Source organism: Salvelinus fontinalis, chromosome 38, assembly GCF_029448725.1.
Source record: "Salvelinus fontinalis isolate EN_2023a chromosome 38, ASM2944872v1, whole genome shotgun sequence".
NCBI classification, from domain to species: domain Eukaryota; kingdom Metazoa; phylum Chordata; class Actinopteri; order Salmoniformes; family Salmonidae; genus Salvelinus; species Salvelinus fontinalis.
This window is the reverse complement of record NC_074702.1, coordinates 22567377-22584339: the sequence shown is the minus strand read 5'-3', so window position 1 is coordinate 22584339 and position 16963 is coordinate 22567377. Positions and strand designations below refer to the sequence as shown.

Here is a 16963-nt window from a genome sequence, read left to right as displayed (position 1 = left end):
TAACTAGTGGAAACCAGGGAGAACGCAACAAGCATGCGGACGCAATAAGTGAAAACATGATCTTATTGGGGATAGCTAGCTAACATAATGTCACAAAGCACGATGCGCTAGTCAGTAAACTTTCCTTCTGAAATAACTTTTCCGAGTTAGTCAGATATTAGTTTAGAAAGACTTGACATTGGCATGGGAGCTAATTAGCTAGCAAGGTACCAACTAGCTAAACTAGTTAGTTAGTTAGTTAACTAGTGACTGTAACTGGCTAATTAATTTGATTATGCTTTGTGATGCACCCGCTTTATGCTGTTTTGGTCCACACAACATGTCACCTACATTAGAACTTGATGTACAACACGGGGCGAAACAAAATTGTCCATGCTTTTTTGTCCTACTAGATCTGCAATGAAAATGTTCTAGCACAGATAAAACAATGAGACGGATATTTCACCGGATGTATAAATATGAAGCATCCGCTTGGCGTTTCCACTCACTACCGCATATGGTGATGAGAGGAAGCCCAGTGGCTGGCAGTGGGAGAAGATGGAACAAGATTCATTTTGGCCTACATTCTGCAAATGTTCTCATCGATGAAAGATTTGATCTCAATACAGTTTTCTGTTCCCAAAGCTAGAAACTGTTATGAGCAGAGTGGACTACATTTTGTGGACTTTACCCCTCTTCAAAGTTTCCGAAAATTGCATTGTTTAGAAGAAGTACGAGGGCAAATTTAGTAATTGCACACCCACACTTCAGAGTAGGCGTTTTCCTAATGGGAATATGCAAATACATGCTAAAACACGCCAATAGAATCTTGCTAGCTGGTGCTTGGCTCTGCCCCCCTCCTTGCTTGTTCTGCCCACTGTGACTCATTTGTTCCCATTGGAAATAACAGCCTGTGGTCTATCTTGGGTTAGTTATAAACATCTTTGGTTCTAGCTTGTGTATCCCTCGGCCTCTGTTCTTTAACTCGCTGGATGTAGTTTATCAGGTTCCAGGCTCCCATGACCATTATGATTAATAATTTACAGCTTGCCTTTTTGCTTTAGCGTCATCTGTCATCTAGTCTCACGTGCGGAAGTAAGCCATCTGGCGTCAGATACTCATTGGGATGGAGACTAGAGCAGACTCACAAATTCTGACTGAACGGACTCACATTTGAGCACCCCAGGATGGTACATTCACTTTGTGCTGTTATTTATGCTGTTATAATTCATGTTATGAAATGCTGTGATTTCATTGGGGCAGTTCTCCCTCATAGAAAATAGCTGGAAAAACAATCCAAGCCGTGTTCGCATGGCCTATGTGCCCACAGGGGCAAAGCTTCTGCTGCTGGCAGTCACTGAGGGGCAGATTAGTAACTGAACAGCTTGTTTTTGAAACAGGAAAATGTACACATTCACCACACTTTTATGAGCATTTAAAGAATAACGAATGAATTTATTTATAATATATATATACTTAAAATATATATATATATGTATTTAGAAATATTACTTAAAAAACATGGACAAGTGTTTCACTTTTTTTTAACCCATCACTGGAGTAGAAGTTGATGCAATCGGTGATGCAATCAGAGGAACCCCTAAATTTCATTGCAGGAACCTTTTTTTCCCCTCGCACGAACATGAACTGGCTCCTGGCACTTCTAACGAGGCTATATTTTCCACTAGTTGGTCTTTTGACGAATTAGATCTTTTCACAACAGCTCTTTTTCAGCGCATCTGATTGATTAGAATTGAATATGGCTGCCTGTCTAAATGCAACCGAACACACCTGCTTCCTTAGGCTGTTTGATCCCAGAAAGTGTTAGTCATGTGGTATATGAAAAAAAAACTTTGGATTTCGGGCATTAACTCTGAGGTATTTACGGGCTCAATTAAATATTCAGGAACAGATTAAAGGAACGTTTCAGACAAAACTACTCAAAATGTCCAATGAACAAGATAAAATAATAAAATGTAAAAATATATATAAATATATATCATATTTGAAAGATTTATTTCCGCCAAAATATGCTACAGGTATTATTCAATTATCATTTAAATTCACAGCAATCCAGTGAAACAAAGTCTGGGCACCATTCCCCCCTAGCAAATAATCCATTTGTTTCAATGTTTTGTTTGTCTGTAGTGGTGAAGGTAGTCGTTTCAATTATATCACATTTTATGTTGTCTAAACATTTATGTACAATACACAACTGTACATAATTGTACAATAGCAACTCTACTCTAGAACCAATACATTGCATAGTATAGAAATAGAACAAAAGGAGAATCCCGACCCAGAGAGAATATTCAATAGTCAAAACTCTACTTTAACTATCTATGCATAGCTTTAGTCTGGAATACTTTCCATTTTTAGTGATGGACATGCACCTATAAAAGTGATTGTCTATTCATGAAAACATCAGCGATCTACATTAATCACATGCGAGGTACAATTTTCTTTGGTTTTAATATAGAATTTACAACACATAGGCCTACTGCGAATTTGTCTTTCCCTTAGTCAACCGGATGATTAAAAGTGGCTAAAAGTGTCATTCCCTTAACATTGGTGCATGTAAAATCTCTTAGAAGAGCGGAGAAGCCAAAAAGATCTCAAAAACACTCAATTAAAAAGTTGCTTAATCCATTGTTTTTGTATCATCAAACAGGTTTCACTAGTCATATCCAAATTCTCAGACCATGATTCAAGTCTACAGCTCTGTCATATACTGTAGCTTCATAGCATCATCTAGAACCATAACATAATGCAGCTGGTACGAGGTATATTGCAATGGACTGGCCATGGCCTATGCTGCTTGGAGGATAGCATGCTTCTGTCTGGTATAAACACATTATGGGTTACCTTGAGATTGTTTTCTTCTGAGAGTGAAAGGCACTTCTGCTGATGGTCTGGAGTGTTTGAACACACACTACCACCATACTAGTGAATCAGATATGGTATTGGCACATTGGAAAATGACAGACATGCACAAGCACCATGTGCTGCCACATCCTGGTTGTACAATCTACTATGTGTGGATCTCAAGTGTGTGTGTATGTGTTTATGCGTTGAGCTTTTCTGCCTCGTCTGGTGTTCTGACAGTGGTCAACTCCTCATGTGAGCCCTCCTCACCAGGCAGCTGAGAGAGAGAGGAAAAATATGTAGTGAGAAAAATATGTAGTGGTGATTTATTTAGACCTCATTTTCACCTTATCTAGTCCTAAAAATGCATGTATACCTATTGCCTAGCTAATTTCAAGACATTCCTAAATCTGTACTTTTTTTTATCAAGAGAATTACTGATGATCAATTACGGAGTATACATGCATTGACCATGTGAAATGGCACCACCTGGTGTTCCCGAGGGTGACTGCTTTGCTTATGATGAAATGCAGTTATTTGAGTTCAGTAACCAAATGCAAGCATGACACCTTGTGGCCACATATCATATTGCACAACATTGGGCCCATCTGCATGCCATCGTTGGCGATCTTTAACCCTTCATGGGCCTGAATGGCCCTGCACTCTCACACAAACACTATGTACAAAGCTGTGTCCTGTGTGTTCATTCATCCATACAAAGTGACTGGGTGTAGTAGCTAAACTTACCTCCCAGTAGATGCCATCCTCAAAGCAGATGGTGTCAGGAGGAGCACCATAAATTGGCAGCTTCAGAATAAAACCTACAAGACAAGGACATATAAATTGCATGACAAGGATATGATACAATTACACACAGACACAAGGCATAGACCTATATACAGGGACAAAAGAGCACAGTTATAATATCACCATGCATTTGTGAAACAAACAAGTCAAGGCAATGACTATGTGTGCTTACAACATTCTGTAAACTGGTAATATTTAAACCCCCCCTATCCTCTAGCTAGACCCTCTACATACCGGTGATAAGACCACCCAGGAGGGCGATGCCCAGGGTTACGGCCAGGGAGATGGCCTGTCGTACGCCCTGGAACGAGGCCTCCACATCACCAGAGTGGATGTCAGGGAACACATCAGCCATCCTGCATCACAGAGAGCAGGGAGTGTTGAATGAAACTATTGTGTGAATGCACGCTTTGATGGCGTCTGCCTGTTGCGCAGTAGGGGGCGCTTCACCATAAACCCAGGAGAGGGCACACTTTCCCAACTTGTCAAAAAAAGGCAGACTAACCCATCTCCATAGACGTCCTTAGTTGCCAGAGCAGCAGTAACTGCTCCAACGATGGCTCCCAGGACTCCAGGCATGCCGTGCAGGTTGTGGACGCCACACGTGTCCTGTATCTTCAGCTTTTCTTCCAGGATAGGCTGAGAGGACAGGGGTGGAAAGTTGGCAGTGCTATGAGTGCGGGTGTTTGTGATGTCTATGTACCCTAGTACCCTTATGTCCTTCAAAGGGTGCCATATACACATAAGTGGATGTGTTTCTCAACATGGCTGTTTATGTTGTAAATAGATACTCTTGTTCTGTTGGCATCATTAACGGTCATATCCTACTGAGACCCTTTGAGTGTGACCTGGATAACTTTCTCTTCCAGGTTTGTTAAAATGGCTGCCAACACAATAAGCACATTTTATGGAAAGGTAAGTGTGTGTGTAATTATCATTTTTTGTGAGTTTTATATTCAATTGCTTTTAGTAAGTAAATATCGCGGGAATAGTTTGAGTTTTCAGAGCAGTGCAATCATTTTTCAAATAAGAGCTTATTTATGTCCTCTGTAGTTTTTTTTACCTACTTTTTTACTGTAATGTTAAATTGGTCATATTTACTATCAACTGATTTATTAAGTCCACTACAGTGCACATTCAATAGAAAATAAATAAACCTATATTTGTTAATTGTTTTCTCCCCAAACACTTCTTATGTAATATAATGTATTTTTGTTTACAGATATGTTTTATTGCTGGGTCTCAGGAGGATAATACATTTTAATTTCCATACACTTCTGTTCTATATCCTGTCTTACCGATGGCAGGTTGGCCTTACCGAGAGGAATTTGAAGCCCAGCACAGAGACGGTTCCAGCCAGGAAGCCCACAATCATGGAGCCGAAAGGAGTGAGCATCATTTCACCAGCAGTTCCCACGGCAACCCCACCGGCAAGGGCAGCGTTCTGGATGTGCACCTAAAGAGAGGAGAGAGACAACGTTTTTTAAATGGTGTTCAAATGGTTGATCGTCAGACAGAATCCATTCATACCTTTATTTTAATTATCACTGTTCTCAAATTATGCACAGTACTAATGTCAAGGAATGAGAAGGTAGGATGACTTCTGTAATATTTGAATAATAAAAAATCCCAACCAAAGGATCATTGTGTGACAATTTTCTATCGCCATCATGCAAAGTGTGGGTGTGTGACCGTGTAGAGTTCAAATCAAATGTTATTGGTCACATACACATATTTAGCAGATGTTACTGTGGGTGTAGCGAAACGCTTGTTAGATTGCAGATAGATTTTATGATATGCTGCTGAAACACTACCCTTTCACCAACTATGAGATAATCTGAGCTGATTAGAACGGTACTACTATCACCAGGTCATATGGTATGTTCAATGACTCCTACACTCCCTCCATTGTATAGAAAAGACAACTTCAGATTGATTGCCATCTAGACAGGAAGGTACAGTCTTGATTTCAGAACGAGATGCAGATGACAGCCGTGTCCTCAAGGGACATAGCAACTAGATATATTGTCTGGCTCACATGACTGTATACTCTAAAGGTAGATAGTAACTATGGTGTGATGCTTCAGCATGCATTTTTTTGGGATGGTTTCCAATCTCGGCATTCTTAAATCGTATCTTGTGAAAAAGTTTGATGATTCATAGTTTGATAGTTTAGAATAGATAAATCCAATCTAAACTAGAAAAGTACATATTCAGAAGAAAATGTGTGTGCTTGCTAGCTTGTTTAAAAGTATTTATGTTTTTAAAATAAGTTAAAGAAATGGTAGTGACTGGTTATAGTTGAAAAAGTGGGTAGAAGAAAAGATTGATTAATTTTATTGATTGGTAGGATAGCCTGAACATGTGAAAGTTGGTTTGGTGTCTAGCCTGTACGGTTCAGGAGTTATTGTTGGTGAGTTAAATGCTATCAAAACGTTTTTCAAGCAATCTAAGTTGGTGCAGTCTGCACATTTGGAAGTTTCATGTTAATATTTTAAATCATTTAAGAGCTAGTGCGAGGGGAGTAAATATAATAATGATAATAATGTAAGTACGTAAGAAATCTAGAGTTGTGTTTTACTTTCACCAAGCACTCCTAACTACATCTGTTGACAAGAGTTGAAATAGCTGTCTGTCTATGCAAACATACTGTATGATGATTCAGAGTTTGACAATAAGGATTTAATCCCAAAGTGTTCATAGGCCTACTATATGATGCAAAATACAGTTGAACCAGATTGTATTGACAACAGAAACTGGGAGAAATCTTCCTTCCCCTACCATGTCTAGTCCCTAACTCCCACTTGAAATGATCTGGGAAGACCACTTTAAGCCCCTCATTTCCACTGCATAGTCCCTGTAGAATCCTACTTCTCCCTACTATGTCTACCCAAGTCTGCACCACCTGTCTAGCCCTATACTACTTTTAGGGACCTGATTTTCCTCTTAAGTCCCCACACTGTACTAGCCCCCTCACCATATCGAGCTTGCCATCATGAGCCACAACGGCAGACAGGCCGTAGGTGGCCAGGGTGCAGGCAGCCAGGGAATAGTAGGTGTTCATAGCCGTGCGGTGTTGGTCATCTCCGTGGGCCGTCACAGCAGAGTTAAAGCTTGGCCAGAACATCCACAGGTAGATGGTGCCTGAGCAGTCAGGGAAAAATAAGTATTAGCATACCGGTATGTAATATAGTCCTTTAGTTTAGCAAAGTTACAGGTAAGGTTTTTTCCTGGGGAGGTGGATGTACTCTTAATTATGACACAGATCCCCATACATTGGCATGCATTGTATGTACAGTCAAAACATAACTGGTGTCTTCAGAAAAGGAAGGTTAAGTTGTCCGACTTGTTGATGGTGGCTATTTGTATCTAAAGTACGGGCTTCTTGCTAACAATGAGCAGGAGATATTCTTACCAATCATGGCGAAGAGGTCAGAGTGGTAGACAGAGCAGTTCTTGTGTTTGCTCTTGTCCAGGTTGGGGCGGTAGAGAACACGAGCCACCATCAGGCCAAAGTAAGCTCCAAAGGTGTGAATGGTCATGGAGCCACCAGCATCCTTGGCCTAAAGATGGAAATGATCTAATTTAAGGGGTGTAAAAAGCTTAGTCTATAAGTACAGTATTCAATAGTGAGGAGAAAGCCTAATAGGAGAGTAGGCATAATAGTACGTAAAAAAAGCTGTTTTAGTGTAGGTTTGTATACAGACATATACAGTATTAAACCTGTATTGAATTGTACATTTAATGGTACACCTAAACACACAGACACTCACCCCCAGAACAGAAAGCACAATGAACTCATTGACTGCGAACAGGGTGACTTCAATCACAGACATGACCAGCAGCTGGACTGGACTGGTCTTCCCCAGGACCGCCCCGAACGAGATGAGCACTGAGCCTGTGCAGAAGTCAGCGTTGATCATACTGCAGGAGGAACAAACACTCAACTCTTAATGATAGGGTTTATTATGGAATACATTACAGTATACACTTACACCCGTATGATATGCCATGTATACACATCACATGTATCTGCTGGTGTGTTGTGCTTATTTTAGTATGAAATGTAGGTTAGTGTGTGCATGAGCCCTACCTCTCTATTCCGACATGGATCTTGCCCCCATGCATGCCGTGGACGAAGCCCTGCATGAGAGTGGCCCACTGCAGAGCGAAGGCTGCGATGAGGAAGTTGAAGCCCACACTGCTAAAGCCGTAACGTTGAAGGAACGTCATGAGGAAACCAAAGCCAATGAAGATCATCACGTGCACATCCTGAAAGCCTGAACAAAGGGAACATTATTTTATTACTTTGGATGCACGTTGTCACTATTGAAGTGCCTGTGTGGTCAGCCTCATAAACACATTAACAATCCCCTTCTTATGGTTTGGTGAGAAAGACTCTGTCCTATGACAGTAGTATAGTAGTACCTTTCAACTAATTGAAAGTTCTGGTGACTTCCCCACGAAACACCAACAACCCCTTTTAGTCAACATTTTGTGATTTAAATTGAGTGGGACAGGGGGCTTTGGGAGCCTCAGTTGACCTACATAGAAGGGCACAGAGAAGTTACCCTGTGCCTCATAGCTCCATTCAGCCTGCTATCTGGCCTTGTTAACCCGGCCTACTACACCTCCCCCTGCCCACTGGACGTATTCATCCACATGGCACTAGGGAGTAGGGACAATATCTCTTGGTCGTTGCCTGGCAACTGATCATTGGCATGGAGGATATTCCCACTGCCCAACTCCCCACTGGCAGGCTGGCCCAAATACCCTGTGCCATCACCTAGATTAGAAGGACACCTACAGAGGTGAGAAAATGTAACATGCACACACACAGGCAACACCTATGAGGATGTGTAACGGGTGTCGTAATCCTCCTCCTCAAACGAGGAGAGGAGAGAAGGATCGAAAGACCAAAATGCAGCGGGTTGTGAATACATAATGAATTTTAATAAACAAGACGAAACTAAACACACGAAGAACACTTGATACTTTACAAAACGAAGTAAACAGACCTGGACACGAACTTACATACAACGTGAAGAACGCACGAACAGGAACAGAACAGACTACAAATACCTAACGACAATGAAACAGTCCCGTATGGTGCGCACATGCACTGACACGGAAGACAATCACCCACAAACAAACAGTGAGAACACCCTACCTTAATATGACTCTCAATTAGAGGAAAACGCAAAACACCTGCCTCTAATTAAGAGCCATACCAGGCAACCCAAAACCAACATAGAAACAGAAAACATAGACTGCCCACCCAAAACTCACACCCTGACCATCACACACATATAAAACAACAGAAAACAGGTCAGGAACGTGATAGGATGTAAATAAAATGGGAAAAAATGGCACACTAGACATTTATTGTAAAAGCCCTAAAGGCAATCTATCACCTGCACCCATGAACCAACATACAGACCAGCTTTAATCTAATGATTTATTTACAGTTCTCTTAAATCAGATATTCTTTCAATCAGATATAATTTGCTTTCTAGACATTTATCATGTGGAGCAGCTATAATTCTAAGTGAGATGGTAGGCTTCTACTAAATGTTGACATAACAGCAAATATCTTATCTCATAGCAATGAGGTCACCCTACACACCCAGACAATATAGAGCAGCAGAGGGAGAATTATATCGTGACATTTGGTGGTCTCAGTTTTATTAACGGGACTTCCTATTTGTGCACCAACATTTTTATGGGGCTAATAGTAAAGACATGTATTTTAACAGTAAACATGTATTACCTTTTAATGTGGCATGAACACATCCATTGATTATGTTTTGTTATATAAAAAATCACTTTAAAAAGTCAGCTACCTGCACACATTCATCCATCTAATGAAGGTAAAGAGACATATGTTACAAAACACAAAAAGTCTAATTGCATTTGCCGATTGTCATTAAGCCTACAGTACACGACCTGAATGAATTGATGCGTATTGCTGACAAATGGGGACGCAAATACAGTTGTCTCTCCCGAGCTCATCCGTACAGGAAATTGAGGGCACAGTTGAAACAATGTTGCAAGTTCACTAAAGGGTTGTACCCAGTCGATACGATGTAGAGTCCCCCCAAAGTTAGACTTTTGTTGAATTTAGGGAAGCTCATGTCTCATTCGGGGGGCTGAGCTCCCAGGAATTCGTTTTACTACACCTTAAACTTTTGAAGTTCCAAACAGGACATGATCAATGAGAGTAGTCAGATATGCACGTGTGTACTCTGTGTGTATGTATGTGTGTTTCATTCTTGAAGGTGATCTTCCATTCATCAGTGAAGGTGACAGGTTAAAGATTATCTGAAAAAAAATACTTACAATGGACCTTTAGTGCATCCTCTTTCAATTTACCCAAACTTGAACGGGTTTCTACTTTGTGTCAAAATCAGTGTACTCAATCACTCAATAGCTTGAGGCAAGAGCATAAATAGTGAGCATGGCATAACGTGCATCAGCAGTTTCACCTGCTTAAGTGAAGGTACAATCCGCAAAGGCTCAATTTATTCAAATCTCAATAGTCACAGACTTCAACCTCAAAGATTAATTGAATTCAAAGTCAAACGGACATGATCCAACTCTTAGAGATTCACGTAATTCAACTCCCAACGTTTCCCATGACTACCAGGTCTAAACAAGGGAAAACCATGGAAAAACTGGAAACCATGCTACCAGCCAAAGTAGCTCACAGCTCATCTTTGGATCCTTAATTACGTTTTTGTGCCACAGTCTTTTTCTCTTGCTTTCTCTCTCTCCCTAGCTCTCTTTCTGTGTATCTCAGTCCTCCATATGACAAGCCTTGCTGGCATGACAATAAACACATAAATCAGACTGCCACAGCAAACTTTTCCTTCTCTCTGAAAACAATCACTCTTTCCCTCCGAACCCCTTCTCTACTTTTCACCCTCCCTCCTGTACCCCATCTTTCACTCAACTTTTTCCCCTCACGCTCCTCCCCCCGGTGCCCCTTTCTCACGCAGAAGCCCCTATCCCCCAGGCCTTTCACTAATTGGACAGTGATGGGGTGAATGTGAAAATTAAACATTCCTCCTACACATTACCATGTCTGTATATCAGACATTCTCATTCTCCTTCTACCCTGGGGCTTACCTGCACCCATTTATCTGCATGACATATAGTACAGGGACAGTATTGGGAAAGCCTCAAGGTGTGGTGACAGCTAGGACTAGTTGCACACAGGAACCTTCAAAAGGGCTAAGAATTGGACACACCCAATACCTCCACCACCTTCCCCCCCAGCAGTCTTCCTTTGCATTTCATTATTGATCTGTTGAGGTGGAACAGCAACGTTCAGAGGAGGAAAAGTATACCTTTGCCCTTGGTGACTGATTGGACACCTACTACAACAGACATGCTATAACCTATTCAGAGACCAAACTTCCTTCCCTCTTGCTGTTCAAAGTAGCCTATGAGTTAAAGGGTTTTGACGCTAATCAAAGAAACATTGACGGAAAGATCTGAGAAACTAAAGGGTTAAATCAAAGGACAGTAATCTCTCCGCAGGTCTCTCCAAAAACATTTGGCAACCAAAACCTCCACTTATTAGGAAACAAATTAACAATTTGTTGCTTTGCTGCTTGCAGCCAAATGTCAAAGCAAAGGAGGGAAAACTCACATTGAACACTGAGGAGCTCAGGGGTTGTAGGGGAGAGTGGAGTAAGTTGATACATTTTACATTCAGCATTACTTCGTCAAGGGAAATATAGTATTATTTCTAACAAAGATATTTACATATATTTCAGGATGTTGTGTATCCCTGGGAAAAAAAATCAGAATTCATGTAAACAGTACAGTTTTGAAAACATAGCGTGTCCAAAAAAAGTGTTCTCTTGGCACAACTTACCCCAGGTCAGGGTAAGTTAAGCCGCCTACAAATTTCTGTACTGAATTAAATATTATCACTACCTTTTTAAAACCATGTCTATCTTTATTTCCCAAACACAATTAAACACAATCACTTGTTTTGTCTTTTAATCATTTTAAGCATCTTTTAACACAGGCTTATTAACACCTAACAAACACTTTTAACATAGGCCAGGCTCTGTTGTTACCTCATATCCCGGCGATAAGGCCTTGCATTATAGCTGGGAAGAAAACACTTCAATTTGCTCAACTTGCCATTGGCCCAACTTACCCCATGGCCATTGGCTCAATTTACCGAAGGACAAACATTTTCACTATATTAGCCCACACAGCTGCAAGGATGCACTTTCATGCTAGGTTTAGGACCTCATATTGAAGCTTATAGAGACCCCAACTGATGTATAATCTTAAAAGTATCTTTGGTTAAGATACAAGCATCATGAAAACTCTAACACAATAAATTCATTTGACTTGGTGAAAATATTTTTTTGGACCTAACTTCCTTACCACTTTTCCATGTGATTTCTTCCTTCACAGAATCGATGATATCTTCCCAAATATTTGGTCATATTATTCATTTTATGGTTTCCTAGAAACAAGGGTGGCTCAACTTACCCCTTTGGCTCATCTTACCCCACTCTGCCCTATATATCAAAGGGACTCAGAGTAGGAATGCTAATCTACAGCATTGAGAACAGATCAAACATAAAACAGAGTTGCTTTGCCCCTCTACAAACCCTTACAAACAGCTCACCTCAATTACCCATGACCATGACCACCCCCCCCCCACCTCACCATCTCCTCCACACAACCGTATGTAACATCCCAAAGAAAGACAGATGGGGAAGACTCCCTAGGTGGGAAGGCAATATCCAACACATCACTGGAGTAACACAGAAGGAAAATAAATCATTTCCGATTTAGTCGTCAGATTCGTTTGAGCTTCAGACAACTTTTCTGTCATGTTCATTGTCTTGACAAACATGTATGGCATGACAATGTATGACACAAGACACTTGCCTAAATAACAAACATATCTGCTTCTGCTACCATGCAAGTCATCGACACATTGACAAACCATAACAAAGAAGGAAAAGAACAATCATTTCATTTCTATAGATGGACTCCACATCCCCCATCCTCTCCACCCTCACAAGGTAATAGTTACCCTTATCCACATATTTAGGGTCAGATCACCATACTACCTAATCATAACCATAACCATTAAAAGGAGGAAAACATATCTGACCCTGTATCAGTGGTTAGGGATGTCTACTACACCACCTGTCACGTTACAACAACCCTACCCCTCTCGCTGCGGTCACTCACTGGGGTAGCGGTAGTAAAAGTCGTTGTCGTAGTTGGAGGAGCCATTGGCGATTTCCTGGTGCCAGAGCTTGGCGTCTGTCTCATCGTCGTACTGCACCAGAGTACCAAAGAGGATGATGATGATCACCTCCAGGATGATGCAGGCCATGGGCAGCTTCAGCCGCAAGTTAGTCGCTGAGTTCGTCATGGCTGTGGGGTTACCTGGGTATTCTCCTGGCTCTGCACTATGGCCTTAGCAGGGAATGGTTAGAAGTCCAACTCAGTTCCAGATAAGGGAACACAGCAACATACACTAACACTCACAAGCACTGGTGGCTGCAGTGATGCAATGGGAGTGCAGGGAGTGAGGACTCAAGCTGACACATGAGTTGGTCTGACTTAATTAGTGCGTTTTGTTTGCAAATGTTCATGCCCACCACCTTTGTGTGCCTCCAATCAGAGGCTGAATGAAAACCTCAGCTCCTCCCCTTCCCTATTGCTGCTGTTAAGGAGGTCTGGAATGAGTTAGGACTCCTTAAAATGATCAGTTACTCCTCTAGATTCCAAGAGAACGAAAATGACCCATTAAAAACTATTTTCATGGGGTTGCCCTTCATATTGAAATCATTTCTCATACATTATCTACGGTAAAACATTAGGTTGATGGTTCAAGGCCCACGGTGAATTAAAAAACACAAACAGATGCATGCAGACAGTCAGGCATGCACAGGATCTAACATATTGCTCCTGTGATTGTAAGCAGTGTCTCTCCATTATGCCATTGACTCCTCAAAGTTAGACAAAAAGTAAAATAAAAACAAAACATCTTGGGATCAGAATAGTTTGTGCAACCAGGTGTGATAATGTGCCAAGACACACACACACACACACACACACACACACACACACACACACACACACACACACACACACACACACACACACACACACACACACACACACACACACACACACACACACACACACACACACACACACACACACACAAACCTTACTGCCACAATCTAAAAGAGCCTGTTGTTGAGATGTTTGGACAGGCGCAACTGGAAAGACTGTGGGACATCGGGTTTGGGATGGGTGGGTGGGTGGGGGTGTTGAAACAGGTTTTGGGGGAGTAGGATGTGAGAGGGGATGGAGGCAGGTCTGTGCACATCTTTCTCCTGTAAGGAGCAGCCATCACTCAATATGTACGCTTTCCTTCTCCTATAGAGAAGAGCACCTAGCAGGAATGCTGTGATGGTTTAGAGAATCTCAACTAAAAGCCTACCACAGGCACAAAGCCAATCTATGAAGTTGAATTGTGAATGTCTGTCAAGCTTCCTGCCTACCTTTGTGCCTGTTTGACTGTCTGAAGAGTTGGGATCATTTCACACTTAATTCAGTCAATGAAGGTCAATTAAAATTCAAGAATTGACGAATTCCACCAATGATGATGACTGATGGCATACTGTAGGGCTACTGTAGCTAAGGCACAGCAAAATCCAAGCAGAACTTACAGTAACTAGGGATTTTATTGGCCCATCCACCACTTAGGTGGACAAAAGTGACTTTTGTATGACATTTTTTACAGCTATTTTGTGACATATACTGTACATTATTCATATTTTTCACATACATGGTACTTCTAATAACAGTATTACCAGGGCCGTAACCAGAGTTTGAGTTTTAGTGAGAACAGTTTGGGAGGGGGGGGGGATTTTAAGTTTATTTCCTGAATTGACTGCCTTCATTTCGAATTGAACCCAGCCCTTCTGGGCATGTGCCCTGTGTGCACGGTCGGTAATTTGGATGTGATTACTACAAGTTTAGATAGCTGGCTAGACTAACTTGACTAATTTACCAATCAAAATATTTTTTGCTGATATGGGCTAATTGCGTGACTGTCAGTCAGAGACCTATAACAAGAGGGAAGCTGCTGATGTTCATGTTCAATTAAGTGAAACAGAGAGGTTGATATCTGGATAAAGGAAAAAAGGCAATAAAAAGCCATTCTTACTACTCTACTGGAGAACCAGTTTGGTTTAAGTATGCCTGTTGTATGACTGACGCTTTAATAACATTTTACTGCGGTGGGCTAAATCAGGGTGTTTCTTGGTAGTCTTAAAACAAATCCACTTTGAAACAAAAGTATACACCTCACACACATCTTTATGGGCATAGGAAAAAGAAGACACGTGTATCAGGTCAGATATAGAGTTGGCATGTATTCAATTTTCAGTTTGCATACCAATATTACACTTTATATACAGCACAGAAGACCAAAATAGAACAAAACTGTTTGACATAGAAACACCAGATTATTGGCAGATTTCTTTGGAAATAATGTTTAATTATGAAATTATGAAAAATATGAATAACATTCCACCCATGAGACCACTAGGTCATTTGACTGCAGGAAAGGGTGAGAGGTTTAATGCTTTAATATTTAATACTCCCCCCCACCCCCCAAACTCGTATACATTATAGAAACAAGCACATTTAATTTTGGCTGGCTTACCGTTGCAAATAAAGCGAAATATTTGTTACTCGGAATTTGGAAAACAAGTAGTCTGGAGTAGGCAGAGCTTTAAGTAAATAAGTAAACTGTGATTTTCCTAGTGTAACATGTTTCATCCTGTCTTTATGTGGGACCCACTACCATTCCTCCCCACGGTACGTTGACAGGGTGGGCTACAGGGCACGTCTAAATCATCAGCCTCTTCAAAACAATTGAGTTTCACTTACTTAGCCAAAAAGTTTAACTCGGGAGTATTCTTCTCTAAACTGATAGCATATTCTCAGATTAGTAAATTACATGCTTGCCCAGGTTGGGACACTGATGGGCAGAGAGGATAATGTATTGACCATTTTCTGTACATAGTGTCTCGCCATCTTGATTAATGTGACTTTTGAAGTCAACAAACAAAAGCCAGGGATCATGGGCAAAATATGAATTTGACGGAGGTTAGCCTGGTATAAGGGATCCCTTTAGTAATTTATAAAGGAGGGCAATCTTTTATTGAGTACTTTTAGGGAGAGACAAATGGCTGCCTATTTGTCTCGTCCTAACTCCCAACACGTTCATTAATTAGGGACAGTTGGAAATCAAATTTTAATATTGAAAACAATGTTGCAAATGTCGGAGAGATTGACTGCAAGATTTATACAAATCTCCGCTGTTGAAAACTAAATGTAAGGCCAAAAATGTTTGAGATAATGTCTAAATGTTTTTTATAGTGGAGATCAAGTTTATAAATTGCCTGGCTGGGCTGAAAAGACAATCGATTGTGCAGTCAAATGGAACACAGTAAATAGGCATTTTAACTTCATAGATTTAGCCAGTGGTAACTTGTGGAATAGACACCGGCTGGAATGCGGTTTTAACCAATCAGCATTCAGGATTAGACCCACCCGTTGTATAATTAAGCAATGGCCACTCAATGGCCACTCAAGGACATTCAGATACTTTTCCCGAAGCCACTCCTGCGTTGTCTTGGCTGTGTGCTTAGGGTCGATGTACTGTTGGAAGGTGAACCTTCGCCCCCAGTCTGAGGTCCTGAACGCTCTGGAGCAGGTTTGCATCAAGGATCTCTCTGTATTTTGCTCAGTTCAACTTTCCCTCGATCCTGACTAATCTCCCAGTCCCTGCCATTGAAAACATCCCCACAGCATGATGCTGCCACCCACGTGCTTCACCGTAGGGAAGGTGCCATGTTTCCTCCAGATGTGACGCTTGGCATTCAGAACAAAGAGTTCAATCTTGGTTTCATCAAAGCAGAGAATCTTGTGTCTCATGGTCTGAGAGTCTTTGGGTGCCTTTTGACAAACTCCAAGCGGGCTGATCATGTGCATTTTACTGAGGAGTTGCTTCCGTTTGGCCACTCTCACTCGTCTGGCCACTCATAAAGGCCTGATTGGGGGAGTGCTAAAAAATTGCTGCAGCATTGAAGGTCCCCAAGAACACAGTGGACTCCATCATTCTTAAATGGAAAACGTTTGAAACCACCAAGACTCTTCCTAGAGCTGGCCGCCCGGCCAAACTGAGCAATCGGAGGAGAAGGGCCTTGGTCAGGGAGGTGACCAAGAACCCAATGGTCACTCT

General features: G+C 41.3%; 1 protein-coding gene across 1 annotated transcript; it reads right to left on the bottom strand.

Moving 5' to 3' along the window:
- Positions 1 to 1978: 1978 nt before the first annotated feature.
- On the bottom strand, positions 1979 to 13249 carry LOC129837735 (ammonium transporter Rh type B-like). Its single transcript, XM_055904144.1, has 10 exons — positions 12883 to 13249; positions 7745 to 7931; positions 7425 to 7575; positions 7067 to 7214; positions 6629 to 6795; positions 4970 to 5107; positions 4157 to 4290; positions 3886 to 4007; positions 3592 to 3665; positions 1979 to 3121 (listed from the first exon to the last, which is right to left on the bottom strand). The coding sequence occupies exons 1-10, from the start codon at positions 13067 to 13069 to the stop codon at positions 3044 to 3046; spliced, it is 1386 nt and encodes a 461-aa protein (XP_055760119.1). The 5' UTR covers positions 13070 to 13249; the 3' UTR covers positions 1979 to 3043.
- Between the last annotated feature and the right edge of the window lie 3714 nt (positions 13250 to 16963).